We start from the raw sequence: 14,148 nt of genomic DNA, 5'->3' as shown, positions 1-14,148 counted from the left end.
TTCCCTGAATACAGGATTTGATTGGGCCACATTTGTGAGCTTCCACTAAAATGGCTGCATCAGGCACCTGCTTTGATTAACACTGGGGGCTTCACTATAAGCATTCTTGTTAGAACCAGTTGAGATGGGTTGTGTATTGTTTTGCAATCTGTATTGTTCAACATATTTTTAATGTTGTAATTGTATGCACCACGGTTGCCAGTTTATGTGGATTTGAATAGCATGTTGTTGTGGAGAGATAAAGGGTAAAGGCTTCATCGATTCACTGTGAAAAACATGCCTGAGTTCATAAGTCTGATCTGTTTATTATGAAACAGTTTGACAAAGTAGCATATGTTAAAGTCAATAGGCACTTAAGAGTGGATTGTTATTTTTCTGCATTAACACCTAAAGATAGGTATTTTGGTACAACAAATATCAATTTCCCTTTGCATAGAATGATTTTGATGCTGGTTACTACCTATGGCAAACTCTAGGTGGAGAACACTTGCACTCTAATAATTCTTCCTATAATATTTTTTTAGTTGCCTTCCAGGATCTTGTAATAACAAAAATGCATACAACCATATATAAAAATAAATATCCATGTAGATACACAGAGGGCCTTTGAGTCATCTCTATTCTGCCATTGGTCATTCTAAGTGCCATTTGCACTCTGCTTCCATTCATTGACAGGGAACTGTATGGGGTAGTGGTTCGGACTGCGTCAGTCGTTGGTTCATTTGTCTTGCGGATGATGGGACTTTGCAATCACATCTATACATCCACCTGAAAATGAGGGCATTTAAGTACTGGAGCTGGTTGTCGAGCCATATAGTTTTGAATGCTCTCCTTTTATAGTTCCCTTTTTATTTGATTGCTTCATGTTTTTTTCTTGTTTCTTAAGTGGACACTACAGCTCTCCAGTCAGTGCAAAACTGTTGCTTACTTAATCCTCATTTTATTTGCAGTGTGCCACATTCCACATAGGCACTTTCTTTAAACCAGGATATTAATATGGATTGCTGTTGTCGTTAGAATATCATCTTTGCACCATTCCAAGATGGCTGACAGATTGGTTCTAAATGTGGCAGCTGTGCTTGAACTTTAATGCAATGATAGAGTACTTACAATACCTTTGTAAGATGGACACCTGCTTCTGTGTTTAGTTTTATTGAAAACATATGCCGTTCGTGTTTAAAAGCCTGCATGTTTCTTTATTCTACTTAAAATTATTTTAGCTTATCTTGCTTATGTTATTGAGATTATATGTCAGAGGTTGAATGGAAGGATGAACCAGTGAATTGGTGAATGGATGCCTGAGTGCAAAGATGAGCGACGCAGTGAGTGTATGATAACTTAATGAGTGTCCGCACCTATCAGTGACACAAACCACTCTTTCATTCATAAACCAGACCTATTAGCATTCTTAATCCTTGTTCACTTGTTCTCTGCCTAGAAAACACTTACACCCTTATTTGTAGATGGAAGACTAAAAGTACAGTTAAAGTTCAGTGCTCACCAAAGTACAGCTTTTTAGCTTTTCCCAAGATTTGCAAGGGCAACTTTCCTGACACTCACATGGGAAAGCTTTGGTCCCACTCTTGGACATTAGTTACAAACTTAGAAAAACCTGCAAACTGACATATGTTTGGGTACACTTATAGCAACTTGCTTAAATACAAATTGTGCTTCTTTGAGCAGGGCACTTTCTACCCTCTAATATGTACACTCACTTACACAGAGGAACAATAATGAGCTGTCTATGTTGTTTTAAATATTGTTTGAGTTTAAACAATTCATCAGCTAAGGAAACGTGATGAAACCCTTGCAGTGTCTGTACTAAATCTGAATTGCAGAGAGTATTAAAGCACTATTTTTTTTCTTTGCAGTGCTTGCATCTCTGAAAATGAAAACACGTCCTACTTACAAAATGGTACTCAGAAGGAGGCGTCTTATGGGCAAAGCTTTGAAACAACATCCTTATGGGTGATTACAAGTTTCATCTACATTATAGCGGCATTTGTGGTCTCCAAGGGGAAGCCCTTTAGGAAGCCCCTGTACATGAACTGTGAGTATGTCATCTTTGTCTATACTATTTTGACTGAGGCCCATATTTATGTGCTTTGAGGTGCAGAACAGCGCAACAAGTCACCTTGCTGTGCTTTTCCTGCTTCACAGGGAAAGAGCAGGAATGAACCATATTTATTCAATGCAGTGCATTCCTGTTCTTTTCCCCCTGCAGTGGTGCCCTTTTGGCAGCCTCTCGCCAACTCAGGCACCCTTGCATCCTGGTGCAAGGATGTCTTCATTGCATGCAGTATTGTTTTTATGCAGAAATGGACAGCTTTCCACTCGAAAACAATCCTGAGAAGCGTTTCCTCTCTCTATGTGTGCTGCAGGATGGAGCACACATAGAAAGAGGAAAAGACAAGGAGAAATAAATATGTTTCTCCTCCGTATGCCTCTCCTGGGAAGGCGTATCTATTCGGGGCATTTCAAGGTTTGCAAGTGCTTGCAAATCTGTGAATGCATCAAAAACTATAGATGTTGCTAGGTAACACACAACACCCATGGATATCCCTCCCTGCACAGAGGAATGTAATGCAATGATTTGCGCAGTGTTACATTAGTCAAGATTTATGAAGCCACGCGGGGCTACACAGGGTGGCCTAGCGTGGCTTCATAAATCTTACTTAAGGTTTGTGTCACCATTGCACCATGTTGCGTGGTGCAAGAACAATGCAAACCAGGCCATAAACATGGACCTAAGTTTCATTTAATCATGACTTACATATGGTTCATCCATGTACAAAGATGCAAGCCAAAAAAAAAATTCAGCATAAAATGTACAAGTCAAACAAATGAGTGCTTCAATGATTAGTACAAGATTCACTATTGCTCCCTTTATCTGTTAACTGATATAGGCTGAGACTACATAAATCCTAACAACCATGTCTACATGCATCCTAGGAGCACTGTATTGTCTATCAACAGCAGTAACAAAGCTCAGTATAGATACCTATGTAAGGACACCAAGGAGTATCCACTCTAGTACACACCCTTACATACTTTATGTAATGGCACCAAGGGTTATTATACACTGTACTTCAATGCAGCACATATCCCTCCTTTAGTGCCCTTACTGGCTTATGTAAGGGCATCGAGAGGAATGCAGTACACTGTCATGCAGTGATGCCCCTAGGTGCCTTTAAATAATTGTGTCAGGGCATCAAGGGGTATCTACTTCAGCGCCTTGAAACCCTCACAGGTGAATAGCCAAGCTTTACAAATACTGATTGATTGATTGATTGAGTGCATATCACTCAGAGCCCCTACATACTTATACAGCACTTCAGTGGTTTAAACATGGCTGGAAGAGCGAGCTGTCCCTCTATGTTTAAAAATCACAACAGATTAAAGTTTTAAGTATAAAAAGCACTACTGATTAAAGTTTAATTGGTAGTGTTTAGTAAACTGCTCCTCCCTCTAGCCCTGTTTAAAACCGTTACAGTGCCGAGTTAATTCCTCCAGCAGAACAGCAAAATGTATTTAGTAATTCTGCGTTACATCTGTAATGCAGAATTACTAAATGACTCTAATTCTGCCAGTTTTTATTCTTATTATAGCAAATGCAGGTATCTTCCTGAATGTAATACCTGTGTTATTATTGCAGAAACATAATGTTAGAAATAGGGTCTCTAGTTGGCAGTAGTTTGCACCCTGTCCAAGTAGGGACACTCCCTCTAGTCAGGGTAAGGGAGTCACACAGCTAACCCCCCTGCTCACCCGCTTGGTAGCTTGGCATGAGCAGTCAGGATTATCTCAGAGACAATGTTTAAAGTAGTTGTACATACACAAAATACACAGTAGCACAGTGAAAACCCCGCCAAAGGTACTCCACACCAGTTTAGAAAAATAGGCAATATTTCCTCATGCAAATTAAACTAGACAAAAACGAAACAAATCTGACATAAACAAGCATAGATACACATTTATAAAGATTAAATCTTAGTATTGCGCTTAGAAACACAATAATCCCAACTGGGACTATCACAACATCTTGACAGAGTCGTTCCCAACATTCCGACACCCCCTGTAAAGGAGTGCGGGCCGGTCATGGAGTGCCACAGACCCTGGGTTTAGTACATTGGAAAACAAGGAAACAAAGATGTTGCACAGAGTTGGGGAGGTGAGGTGTCGATTCAGCGTCAGTTCCTTACTGCTACTGGAGAGGCGAGGCCTTGATTCCTTACTGCTAGGCAGAGGAGGTAAGGCATCAGTTCCTTATGGTGGCAGGGGAGGTGATGCGGCATTGGTAGTGAGGTATCCGTTCCTTAGGACAAGGCGGGGTAGGTGAATCCAGCAAGTCAAGATGCGAGGCATCAACTTTGTGGTATCATGATCATACCATGGCACGACAGGTGCTGCGGCAGAGTTGGAGTAGGGTGTCACAGACCTGGGTGACATGGCACTTTAGACTCCACTGTGACGGGACTTCAGAAGAGCTGCGGTGGTGTCGGGCCTGTGACGTTGGACATGGTCATTGCACTCAGCGGGAACCACAGCTGTGGTGCTTGCAGTAGCGTGGAGTCAGACAGTGGCACTGGTTCCAAAGTCACTCTGGTTTTGATCTGCTTGTTCTTACTTGGCTATACCAGAACTCTCTCCCAAGGGCCTAGAAACTAGATTTGGCACCACTTGGTAAGTCAAGACTCTCAGCAAGCGAGCCCAGGTGCTGGCAGATGAAGTCTTTGATGTCGCTTAGACTTCTTAATAGGAGGCAAGCTCAGTCAAAGTCCTTGGAGAACCTTTAGAAGCATAATATAGAAAGTAAAGTCCAGTCCTTTCAATCCCCGGACAGAAGCAGCAAGCAACAGACCAGCACAGCAAAGCAACAGACCCTCATGCAGCATCCAACTCGTCTTCCTGGCAGAATGTCCCCAGTCCAGAGGGTTCTAACTTTGTGGGGTCAGAGGTCAGAGGTCAGATAACAGCAGTTTAAAACTACACACATAGGCACTGCAGTACTCAAGACTCATTTGACATGCTGAACTGGTGCCAGATATGAAGAGCAAAAGATTGCTTAATTGCTCTCACTCCTGTTGCCATGTTCAGAAATCAGCAACCATCCAGAAAATAATTTTCTGCAATGTCCTTCTTAGTCTAGCATCACATAGGCCAGAGCCCCACTGATGAGGGAAAATGACACTGCACCGTTGGTCGGAATTGGGAACTAGAGGTGACTTAGCATTGCTTGGGTCTGAAATCATGTGCCTGAATCAAGTCATAAATATGTTTGTCATTTAAATCATGCCCAAAATATCATAGTCTTATAGGATAGAGTATTTTTAAAATTAAATACATTCTATCTCTTTAAAGGCTTCCCCCTAATACATCAGATAATGTGAGGTGTTTATTAAACATGCTAGTTTTTAAACATTAACTTACAAACATTTATGCCTCCCCCTGTCCTGGCAGAGAACTAAGATCCCAATTCTGAGTTAGCAGACAAGGTACTCCACCACAAATTAGATGGAGTACCCTGTCTGGCAAACTCTTGGTCAGTCTGCTTAGTATAAAAATATGCGGACCTTAAGTATTCTGCTGACAGAGCCTCATTGGTTTTGCCAACTCAGTACTTAGTTCCTCTAAAAACTCAACTGAGTAGAGGCGCCAAAGGAAAAACATTACACCTCCTGGTCTGTTAGGCAAGATGGTGTAATGCAGCTGGGAGCTGGGCTGAATACTTATAGGTCGCCGGCACTGCATCCCCTTGACATAAGTGTGACTATAGAGGACTCCGCCCACCAGACCATTAGGCTAGTTGCCTGCTACAATTAGGGTAGAGTGTCTGTTTACTCAGGTAGGGATTACCTGTTCTTGACTCTTACTTCTTGGTGATTACTCCTGAGTGTAGGGATCCTTTGGCCCTGATGAATGCCTGGAATCAGTTCGAACTTCAGAAAGGGCAGAAGCATGTTGGCCTCAAGGGATGGTGTGCCATTTTCCTCACATACCATCCAACTGGTTTTTAATCATACCCAATTTAATAAAGGTGACAACTTGGTACCATAAGTTATTGTATTTTTAACTCTGTGTGGATTCCCATTACTATCCCTTATAATTTATCTAAGAATTCCCTCCCACTTACCACACCAAGGTAGGTGGAGTCCACCCGGATGGCATTATCCTACTCAGGTGTGAAGAGGGTGCCAATGATGAAGCATGACATGATTAGTGTTTGGCTTCCTCTTCCAGAAAAGGGATTCTTCTTACATGACTAAACGGACGTTCTCTACCCGAGTAGGGGTTTTATAACATATTTCTGGGGAGAGGGCTTACCTATAGTTCTCCTGTAAGCCACTACATCTTGTTGTGATTTAGTAGATGGTGTAATGTCCTTTTTTCAGTCGTTTACTGCCAGGAAAAAGCCTTGCGGGGAAGGGCAGGAAAAAATATTAATAATGACCCCTAGACCATTGAAGAAAACACCAAGTCTGGTGAGAGTCATTGTTTTTCTTTTCAGAAACAATCTCCCACTTTGTGAGTCTCTATATGGAAATCAAAGAATGTAAAAATGTGAAAATGTAAAAGTTTTGGTGAGTGGCTGTCAAAGCCGACAGCAGTGATCCACCAAACATTTAGTACATTAAATGGAGCAGCTGTGACTGAAGTTACTTTCAATATACATAGCTGACTGCTGGCCCAGCGATCATCTGTATTTGATGATTGGAGCACTGTTGCGATGGTGACTCGCCCATTGGTACTGAATGGACAACTATTTAATTTTAAAAACAACAATCAAGACATGGGCTAATCTTACATTCTTATGCCACCTCATTACCATGTAATTTGTTAGATTTCAGCATATAATGACTTTATTGTTAGCATTTTTGTACTGAGAACATTGCTGGACCCTGCAGGGTAACAGTGAATGTAAAATAAGAGCTACATTCTTAATTTCTTCTTTTTGTTTCAGATGTACATTCGTTTTTGTTGGTCGCCCAGATTGCAGTCTTCCTCTTTTTGACATTTACCAACAATGAAGGTATTCAAACTGCACTGGAGGTAAGAAATCATCTCTCATTTTTATATTTATTTTTATATTTATATAAATATGTATACACCCATGCCCATGTATATGTAAATATACGGTACATTTAGGTGTAGGTGTAGCTATATATATATATATATATATATATATATATATGACTGAAAAGAACAAAATAATAAAGTGACGTTTTAGTTAGGTCATAATTTCAGTGTCAACATTACGTTTTATGCTAAAAAAAAAACACTGATATTTACCAGTTATATTTCTACTTACTATAATTACATCACTCATGACATGTTCTGTAACATTATTGATAACATCGTTGCAACATTTGCAATTCCTTAATTGATGAGACCCTGTGGGAAGCCACCCACTGTGAGTGGCTTGGAGTTGGGTGCAGGGCCTGGCATGTGACCAGCTAACCCTAAGCCACGCGTGTGCTTCTACAAGATCAACATTTAAAAAAGGCACCTATAGGCTTTATCAAGGAGTGAGTACAACAATATGTATAAAGCAGGTCTATCATCTTCTTCCGAAAATGGCCAATATTTTTAATCAAATGTATATTTTAGTAATTTACAAAATGCTGTGTTTATTAATATTGATTATCATAACAAACTTTTAATTAAAAAACATGTCCGTGATTCATTCGTTTTTCATATTTTCATTACTACATTTTGTGCAAGAATAATGTCAAAAGCAATAGAGACATAGATTTTTTCAACAAATAAACCACATGTCTCTGAGTTTTTTAAACATTTTTTTGGCCAAGAAAATGCAATCACAAAACCTACCACAGGATGCCTTGCACTCCAGCTGTTGAAACTAGTGCTCCAGCTAGAAGTGCTTTAAAAAGATATGAAAAGTTCTCCCGGGCTCATGGATTTACTGACCCAGGACACTTTGGGCCTAATTATGACCATGGCGGTCTTTAGATCACCAGTGTTGCGGTGGTGGTCTGACTATTGCCAAAGTGGTGGTCCGACCGCTTTGGCGGCTGTCTGACTGCTACATTATGACTGTGGTGGCTGCGTCACGGTCAGACCACCAGCACCGCCAGTTTCCCTCCACAGGAGGGGCTTGCGGTGCTGGTTGTCCTAATCCACCAAGGCAGCGCTACGCTGGGGAGTACGTACGACCCCCCCCTCCACCAGCTTTTACATGGCAGCACTTGGCATGGGCAGTGCATGGGCCCCCCTGGCCAGGCCCGTTGTGTAATTGTGCGATGGGTACTGATGAACCCTACGCACTGCAACATTGCTGCCTGCTCAATTATTTCTCCCCCCTGACCCAGCGTGGAACTTGTAATGGGGCCCGCAGGAAGGCGGCCACCCTGATGGCAACCTGCCCGGGGGAGTTTGGCAGATGGCCTTTTCCATCTGCCAAACTCAAAATGACCTCCTTACTGTTCTTTTAATATTATTGGGGGCTGCTGGACTACACCATCCCTCATGAGTATTAAAAAAGGCTTGGTGTTGCCCCTCCCTATTCTAGGGGCATCACCAAGCTAAAAAAAAAGAAAAGAAATAAAGTACTTGCATGGCATAATGGGGCACTCCTTCTAAGGAGCAGTGAGTAATATTTAACCTGCTCACACCTAACTATTATTATTACAACTCCATTCTTTGAAGACTTTTTTAAAATGAGGGGAGCCTCCTCCCAAGCAATCAATGTGCCCTAGGGGCCTCATCCCGAGGTCATGAGTGATATAAAATATGGTGTAATTTGCTGTGTGTGTGGCCAGGACCTGCAGCCAATCCCCTTGAGTGCCCAGCCCCCTCCTGGATGCTTGCATTTGGCCATGCGCAGCATGGGGTTGGCCATCCATTTTCTCCCTTCCCTGATCTAAGAGTGGCCCCTATTGCCCCAGTTCAAATCACTATGTTGGGATTTTTGGGCTGCTGGCGACAGTCAACATCACTCCCTTCTCCCCCCTGATGGAGTTGCCATTTTTTACCTACTCCCAATGGGCGAGAACAAAGTGGAGTTCCGTGCCGGAAAAGTGAGGGTAGGGTTTATATAACTTCCCAGGAGGTTTACATGGTAAAGAACAATGATGTAATGCAATCTGCTTTAAAGGTGAACCCAGTTTATTAAATCTTTAGAAAGTACCAGATAAAAACAATTCATCGTAACAACTGATGTTAATGTGAAAAGGCACAGGAATGGAAGAAGTAAGGATGTAGTGTTAGATGGTCACCCTATGCAGGGTTTGTTTTACTCTTCTGCTGCATAGTACTACATCATTATTATTCAATCTCACTTGATTTGTATCCCATTCCTGGAAAGTGTGCTATGAAAACAATGTGTGTTTGTGAGTTACTAGCCATGTTGTGTTGTTTAATGGCTGCTATACTGATATCCATATAGTATTACATTAGAAAGTATTTTGTGAACATGCTCGGCAAAGAGGGAATAGTCACATAATCATTTGAATGATTCTTGTTCCACCCTTGATACCCATGTATGAATTCATTCACCACCCGAAGTTAAGCTCTCCTGTGTATTGAATGGGAATCCTCTGCACAGAACTCCAGCATTAGTAACATTCAATATTATCAGTATTATTTTATTGTACAATTTATAAGCAGTGTAAATTTAAAAAAAAAAATTTTATAACTATGTGCGGTTATTTTATCCATCTTAGAAAGCTGAGTCTGCTACCCTGGATTTGAACCCACAATCTCCAAAATGCCACATTTCGCAGGGTGCAAACATTCCATTCAGTGGCACATCTTTCCAGCATTATCTACAGTAGGGAGTGTAAGCATATCTAAATCCCATACCCAAAGTATTAAAGGCTGAATCTCTATTTCCCTCTTGGCACACATGGCTTTCCAGTAATGAGTGATTATATTGAATTACACTGAGCCCGATTAAGTTGAGGTCAGTTGTACAACATGTATATAGTGAAAGGAGCAGTGCTATAAACAAGGATGAATTTAGTAAAAGACGGATGTGTTTAGAGAAATTCTGAAAGTTTTGTGAACTGGCACATTTCAGAGGCTCACAGAACTGAAGTCCAGTCTTTTACCACAGTTGAAGCTGGCTGCTACACCCCATGGAGGTAAGGTGGGAAGGACCTGAACAGAGTGGGCTGAAGCCTGTAGGTACAAAAGTTTGGCATGACTGGATTGGCAGCATCATATCTATTAAATAAAGTCATGTAGGCCTGTGGACATAATGGTGGATCACAAAGAGTTGATGGATATTTCAAATACATAACATCTTCTACCCAAAGCTAGTGGAGGTCTTTCCTGCCCAGGATATGTGGTCCATGTACTATTGGGCCTAACACAAGGTCCACAGTTGCATGCTTTGCTTCTAGAAAGTTCCTTACTATTGCTAATACGCAGGGACTGTTTGTAGTCAATCATTGAGGGGGTCATTCCGACCCCGGCGGGCGGCGGGTGCCGCCCGCCGGGCTGAAACCACCAAAAGACCGCACCGCGGTCAAATGATCGCGGGGGTCATTACAACTTTCCCGCTGGGCCGGCGGGCGATCTCCAAAAGATCACCCGCCGGCCCAGCGTGAAAGCCCCTGCAAAGAGGAAGCCGGCTCCGAATGGAGCCGGTGGATTTGCAGGGGTGCGACGGGTGCAGTGGCACCCGTTGCGATTTTCAGTGCCAGTTGCATGGGCAGTGCAGGGGCCCCCAGGGGCCCCACGACACCCGTTCCCGCCAGCCTCTTCCTGGCGGTGTAAACCGCCAGGAACAGGCTGGCGGGAAGGGGGTCGGAATTCCCATGGCAGCGCTGCAAGCAGCGCCGTCATGGAGGATTCCCTGGGCCATGGAAAAACCGGCGGGAAACCGCCGGTTCCCCTTTTCTGACCGCAGCTTTACCGCCGCGGTCAGAATGGCCCGGGAAGCACCGCCAGCCTATTGGCGGTGCTTCCTCTGCCCTCCACCCTGGCGGTTTGAAACCGCCAGGGTCGGAATGAGGGCCTGAATGTTTTACAGTTCAAACTACTAATGATCAAGTGAATTATCTTCCTAATGTGTGAGACAAAGAAGTTCTTGCTGTCATTTCATCTTTCTGGACAGCACTTGTTCCATCTACTGTCATGAGATTGTGGGTATTCATTTTTTGTAAATTTTTGGATGTTTAGTTCTTTTTAAAGGTCCACAGTTCAAATGTTGGGTGATTATCTGCAAGACACAGATATACCTGTTCATATTTATAAATAATAAAACAATTTCTGATGGCTCCCACCAAAAGTGATATCCTCCTCACATTCTATAAATTTAACAGGAGCTAGTGTGACTATGGTGAGAAGTCTCCTGGTGTCATAAGAACAGGGAGATCCCCATGTGCTTCACCATGTAGTTGTAGTGGACAAATCAGAGTGCCTGTGCAGAGTGGCACAGTTCCCTTGAATGGGGGGGGTGGTCTCAGGTTCCTTGAGGGTAGCTGTGAGTCCAACCATGCCTGTAGATTGTCCGTTTTGCAATGACCTGGAGGATTCCCCTTGGAAGGAGGTGGTATGCAATTCTCACTTGGAGATGTAGGCTCTGAGTGGGTTGGTGTGTGTGTGTCCATCCGGTCCTTGGCAGCCCTTCAGTGGGATCAGGATACCCTGGAGCCAGAAAGAATGGCCCAGGTGTCTGCCAGAGGGAGGAAGGGCAAAGGGCATGAGAAACCCGCTCCACAATTTCCCACGGTCAAGAGGAGGCTGACCCTGAGGGGGAGGCCTGAAGCCTACAGGGGAACAGGTGGCTGAACTAGGGGAGGTTCTTTAGCTGACTCAGTGGCTGCAGGAAGGGGGGGGCACCAGGGAAGCATTATTTGAGGCACAGAAGACATGCCCTACTCTGGAGGGTTTGTGGCAGCAGGCTGCAGACCAGGCATCTGGCAAGGAATCTGCATCACATTTGACTTACTCGGAGGACGGCCTCCTGTATAGTGATCGTAAGGTTGCTGAGCCTTGGTCAGGCAATGTGCTGGTGGTAACCCAGTGTTTCAGAGCCTTCCTACTGGGTCTGGCTCATGATGTGCCTTTGGCTGGACATTTGGGGAAGGACAAGACCTATGAGAGACTTGTTACCCACTTTTAATGGCCCAAAAGGTGCAGGCACTCAGATGCTTACTGCAGGTCTTGACAAACGTGTTAGGCAAGTGGCAAAAGTGGGTGAAAATGCAAGGCTCCCCTCAACCTTTTCCAGTTGTCAGCACCCTCCTTGAGAGGGTAGATATTGACATTTTGGGGTCTCTGGACCCCAAGAAAGCCTTAGGCATCAGGTTTATTCTGGTCTTGGTAGACCATTCTGGTACCCAGAAGCCATTCCCTTGAGATCAATCACTGCCCCCGCGGTGGGACGTGCATTGATGGGTGTTTTTACCTGCACAGGGGTTCCCAAAAGAAGTGATATCTGACAGGGGGACCAACTTCAAATTGACTTATATGAAGTCTCAGTGGAAGTAGTGTGGGGTTACATATAAGTTCACCACTACTTACCACCACCAAAGTAATGGTCTGGTTGAGAGCTTCAAATGCACCTTGAAAGGCATGAATATGGGCCTGTCAGATCCCTTGCGGCAGAAGTGGGATCTCTTCTTGCCATGCCTTCTGTTCGCCTACAGGGAGGTACCTCAAAAGGGTCTTGGTTTTAGCCCATTTCAGTTACTGTGTGGCCACCCTGTCAGGGGACCTTAGATTTTGGTGAAGGAGGGCTTGGAGACATCCCCCGGTAACCACCCCCCCAGGATGTATTCAGTTACATGCTGGTTTTTAGGAACTAGATAGCCCACTTCTGGTGGCTTGCCAGGAGAACATGGAAGCAAGCCAGGAAGACATGTGGCGCTAGTATGATCAGAATGCCACTCTGGTTGAGCTCCAGCCTGGTCAAAAAGCTTGGGTAATAGCCCCTGTGGAGCCTAGAGAGCTCCAAGATAAGTGGACTGGGCCTTTTGAGGTGGTGGAGTGCAAGAGTGATGTCACCTACCTGGTGAACTTGCGGACTCCCAGGAACCCTTTGAGGGTCCTGCATGTGAACCACCTCAAGCCCCATTTTGAAAGGACAGAGGTCATCATGCTCCTGGCAACAGATGATGGGATGGAGGAATAGAGTGAGCCTCTTCCTGACCTTCTCTCTGCAAAGGAGAAAGATGTGTCTCTGGAGGGTGTAAACCTCTGCCCTTCGCTGACCCCATAGCACCAGAGGGACTGTCGCCAGGTGTTGGGACAGTTTGCCTCCTTGTTTTCTTTGATCCCAGGGGTCACTCATTTGTGTACACATGATGTGGACACTGGGGACAGTCCTCCTGTGTAACATAAAGTTTACTGAATGACTGACAAGGTCAGAGCTAGTATCAAATATGAGGTATCTAAGATGTTAGCATTAGGGGTTATTGAGTTTTCCAGTAGCCCTTGGGCCAGCCCTAGAGTCTTGGTTCCAAAGGCTGCTGATCCCAGTGCCACTCCAGAAATAAGGTTCTTGTGGATTACGGGGGTCTCAATGTGGTCACTAAGATGGACGTGCACCCCATTCCCTGAGTTGACAAGCTCATTGACTGGTTAGGGGCTGCCAAGTTTATAAGTACTTTTGATTTGACCTCTGGATATTGGCAGATTGCCCTAACTGAGAGGGCTATGGAGAGGTATGCATTCTCCACACCAGACAGGCATGAGCAGTTTAGGGTGATGCCCTTTGGAATGAAGAATGCCCCTGCCACCGTTCAGGGATTGGTCAACCAGGTGTTGGCTAGGCTGGATGGTTTCACTGCTACCTACCTGGGGGGCATTGCTGTGTTCAGCTCCATTTGGGCGGAGCACTTGAAGCACCTCTGTAATGTGTTGGAGTCCCTGCAGAAGGCAGGCTTCACTATGAAGGTAAGTAAGTGATAAATAGGGCAGGGTTCTGTGGTATACTTGGGACACCTGGTGGGGAGTGGGCAGGTGCTGACCAGTGATAAGGTGCAAATTCTTCCTGTGTAAATTGTATGTGTAATTGGCTTATTCCTGATTAGCATATTTGATTCACTAGTAAGTCTCTAGTAGAGTGCACTAGAGATGCCTAGAGCCTGTACATCAAAAGCTACTTGTGTGCCTGCAGCACTGGTTGTGCCACCCACATGAATAGCCCTGTAAACATGGCTCAGAGCTGACACTGCA

General features: G+C 44.1%; 1 protein-coding gene across 4 annotated transcripts in view; it reads left to right on the top strand.

Moving 5' to 3' along the window:
- LOC138265205 (probable cation-transporting ATPase 13A4) overlaps positions 1-14,148 on the top strand; it is a 268,240-nt gene that overhangs the window by 241,906 nt on the left and 12,186 nt on the right. For all 4 annotated transcript variants that reach the window (XM_069212753.1, XM_069212757.1, XM_069212754.1 and 1 more), the window contains 2 exons: positions 1,872-2,050; positions 6,962-7,050. In XM_069212753.1, coding sequence (XP_069068854.1) covers positions 1,872-2,050; positions 6,962-7,050 — 268 coding nt within the window. The remainder of the gene's footprint in view (positions 1-1,871; positions 2,051-6,961; positions 7,051-14,148) is intronic.

This window comes from Pleurodeles waltl, chromosome 11 (genome assembly GCF_031143425.1).
Source record: "Pleurodeles waltl isolate 20211129_DDA chromosome 11, aPleWal1.hap1.20221129, whole genome shotgun sequence".
In the NCBI taxonomy this organism is placed as follows: domain Eukaryota; kingdom Metazoa; phylum Chordata; class Amphibia; order Caudata; family Salamandridae; genus Pleurodeles; species Pleurodeles waltl.
The sequence above is the reverse complement of the archived record's forward strand: the minus strand, read 5'-3'. Positions and strand labels throughout refer to the sequence as shown.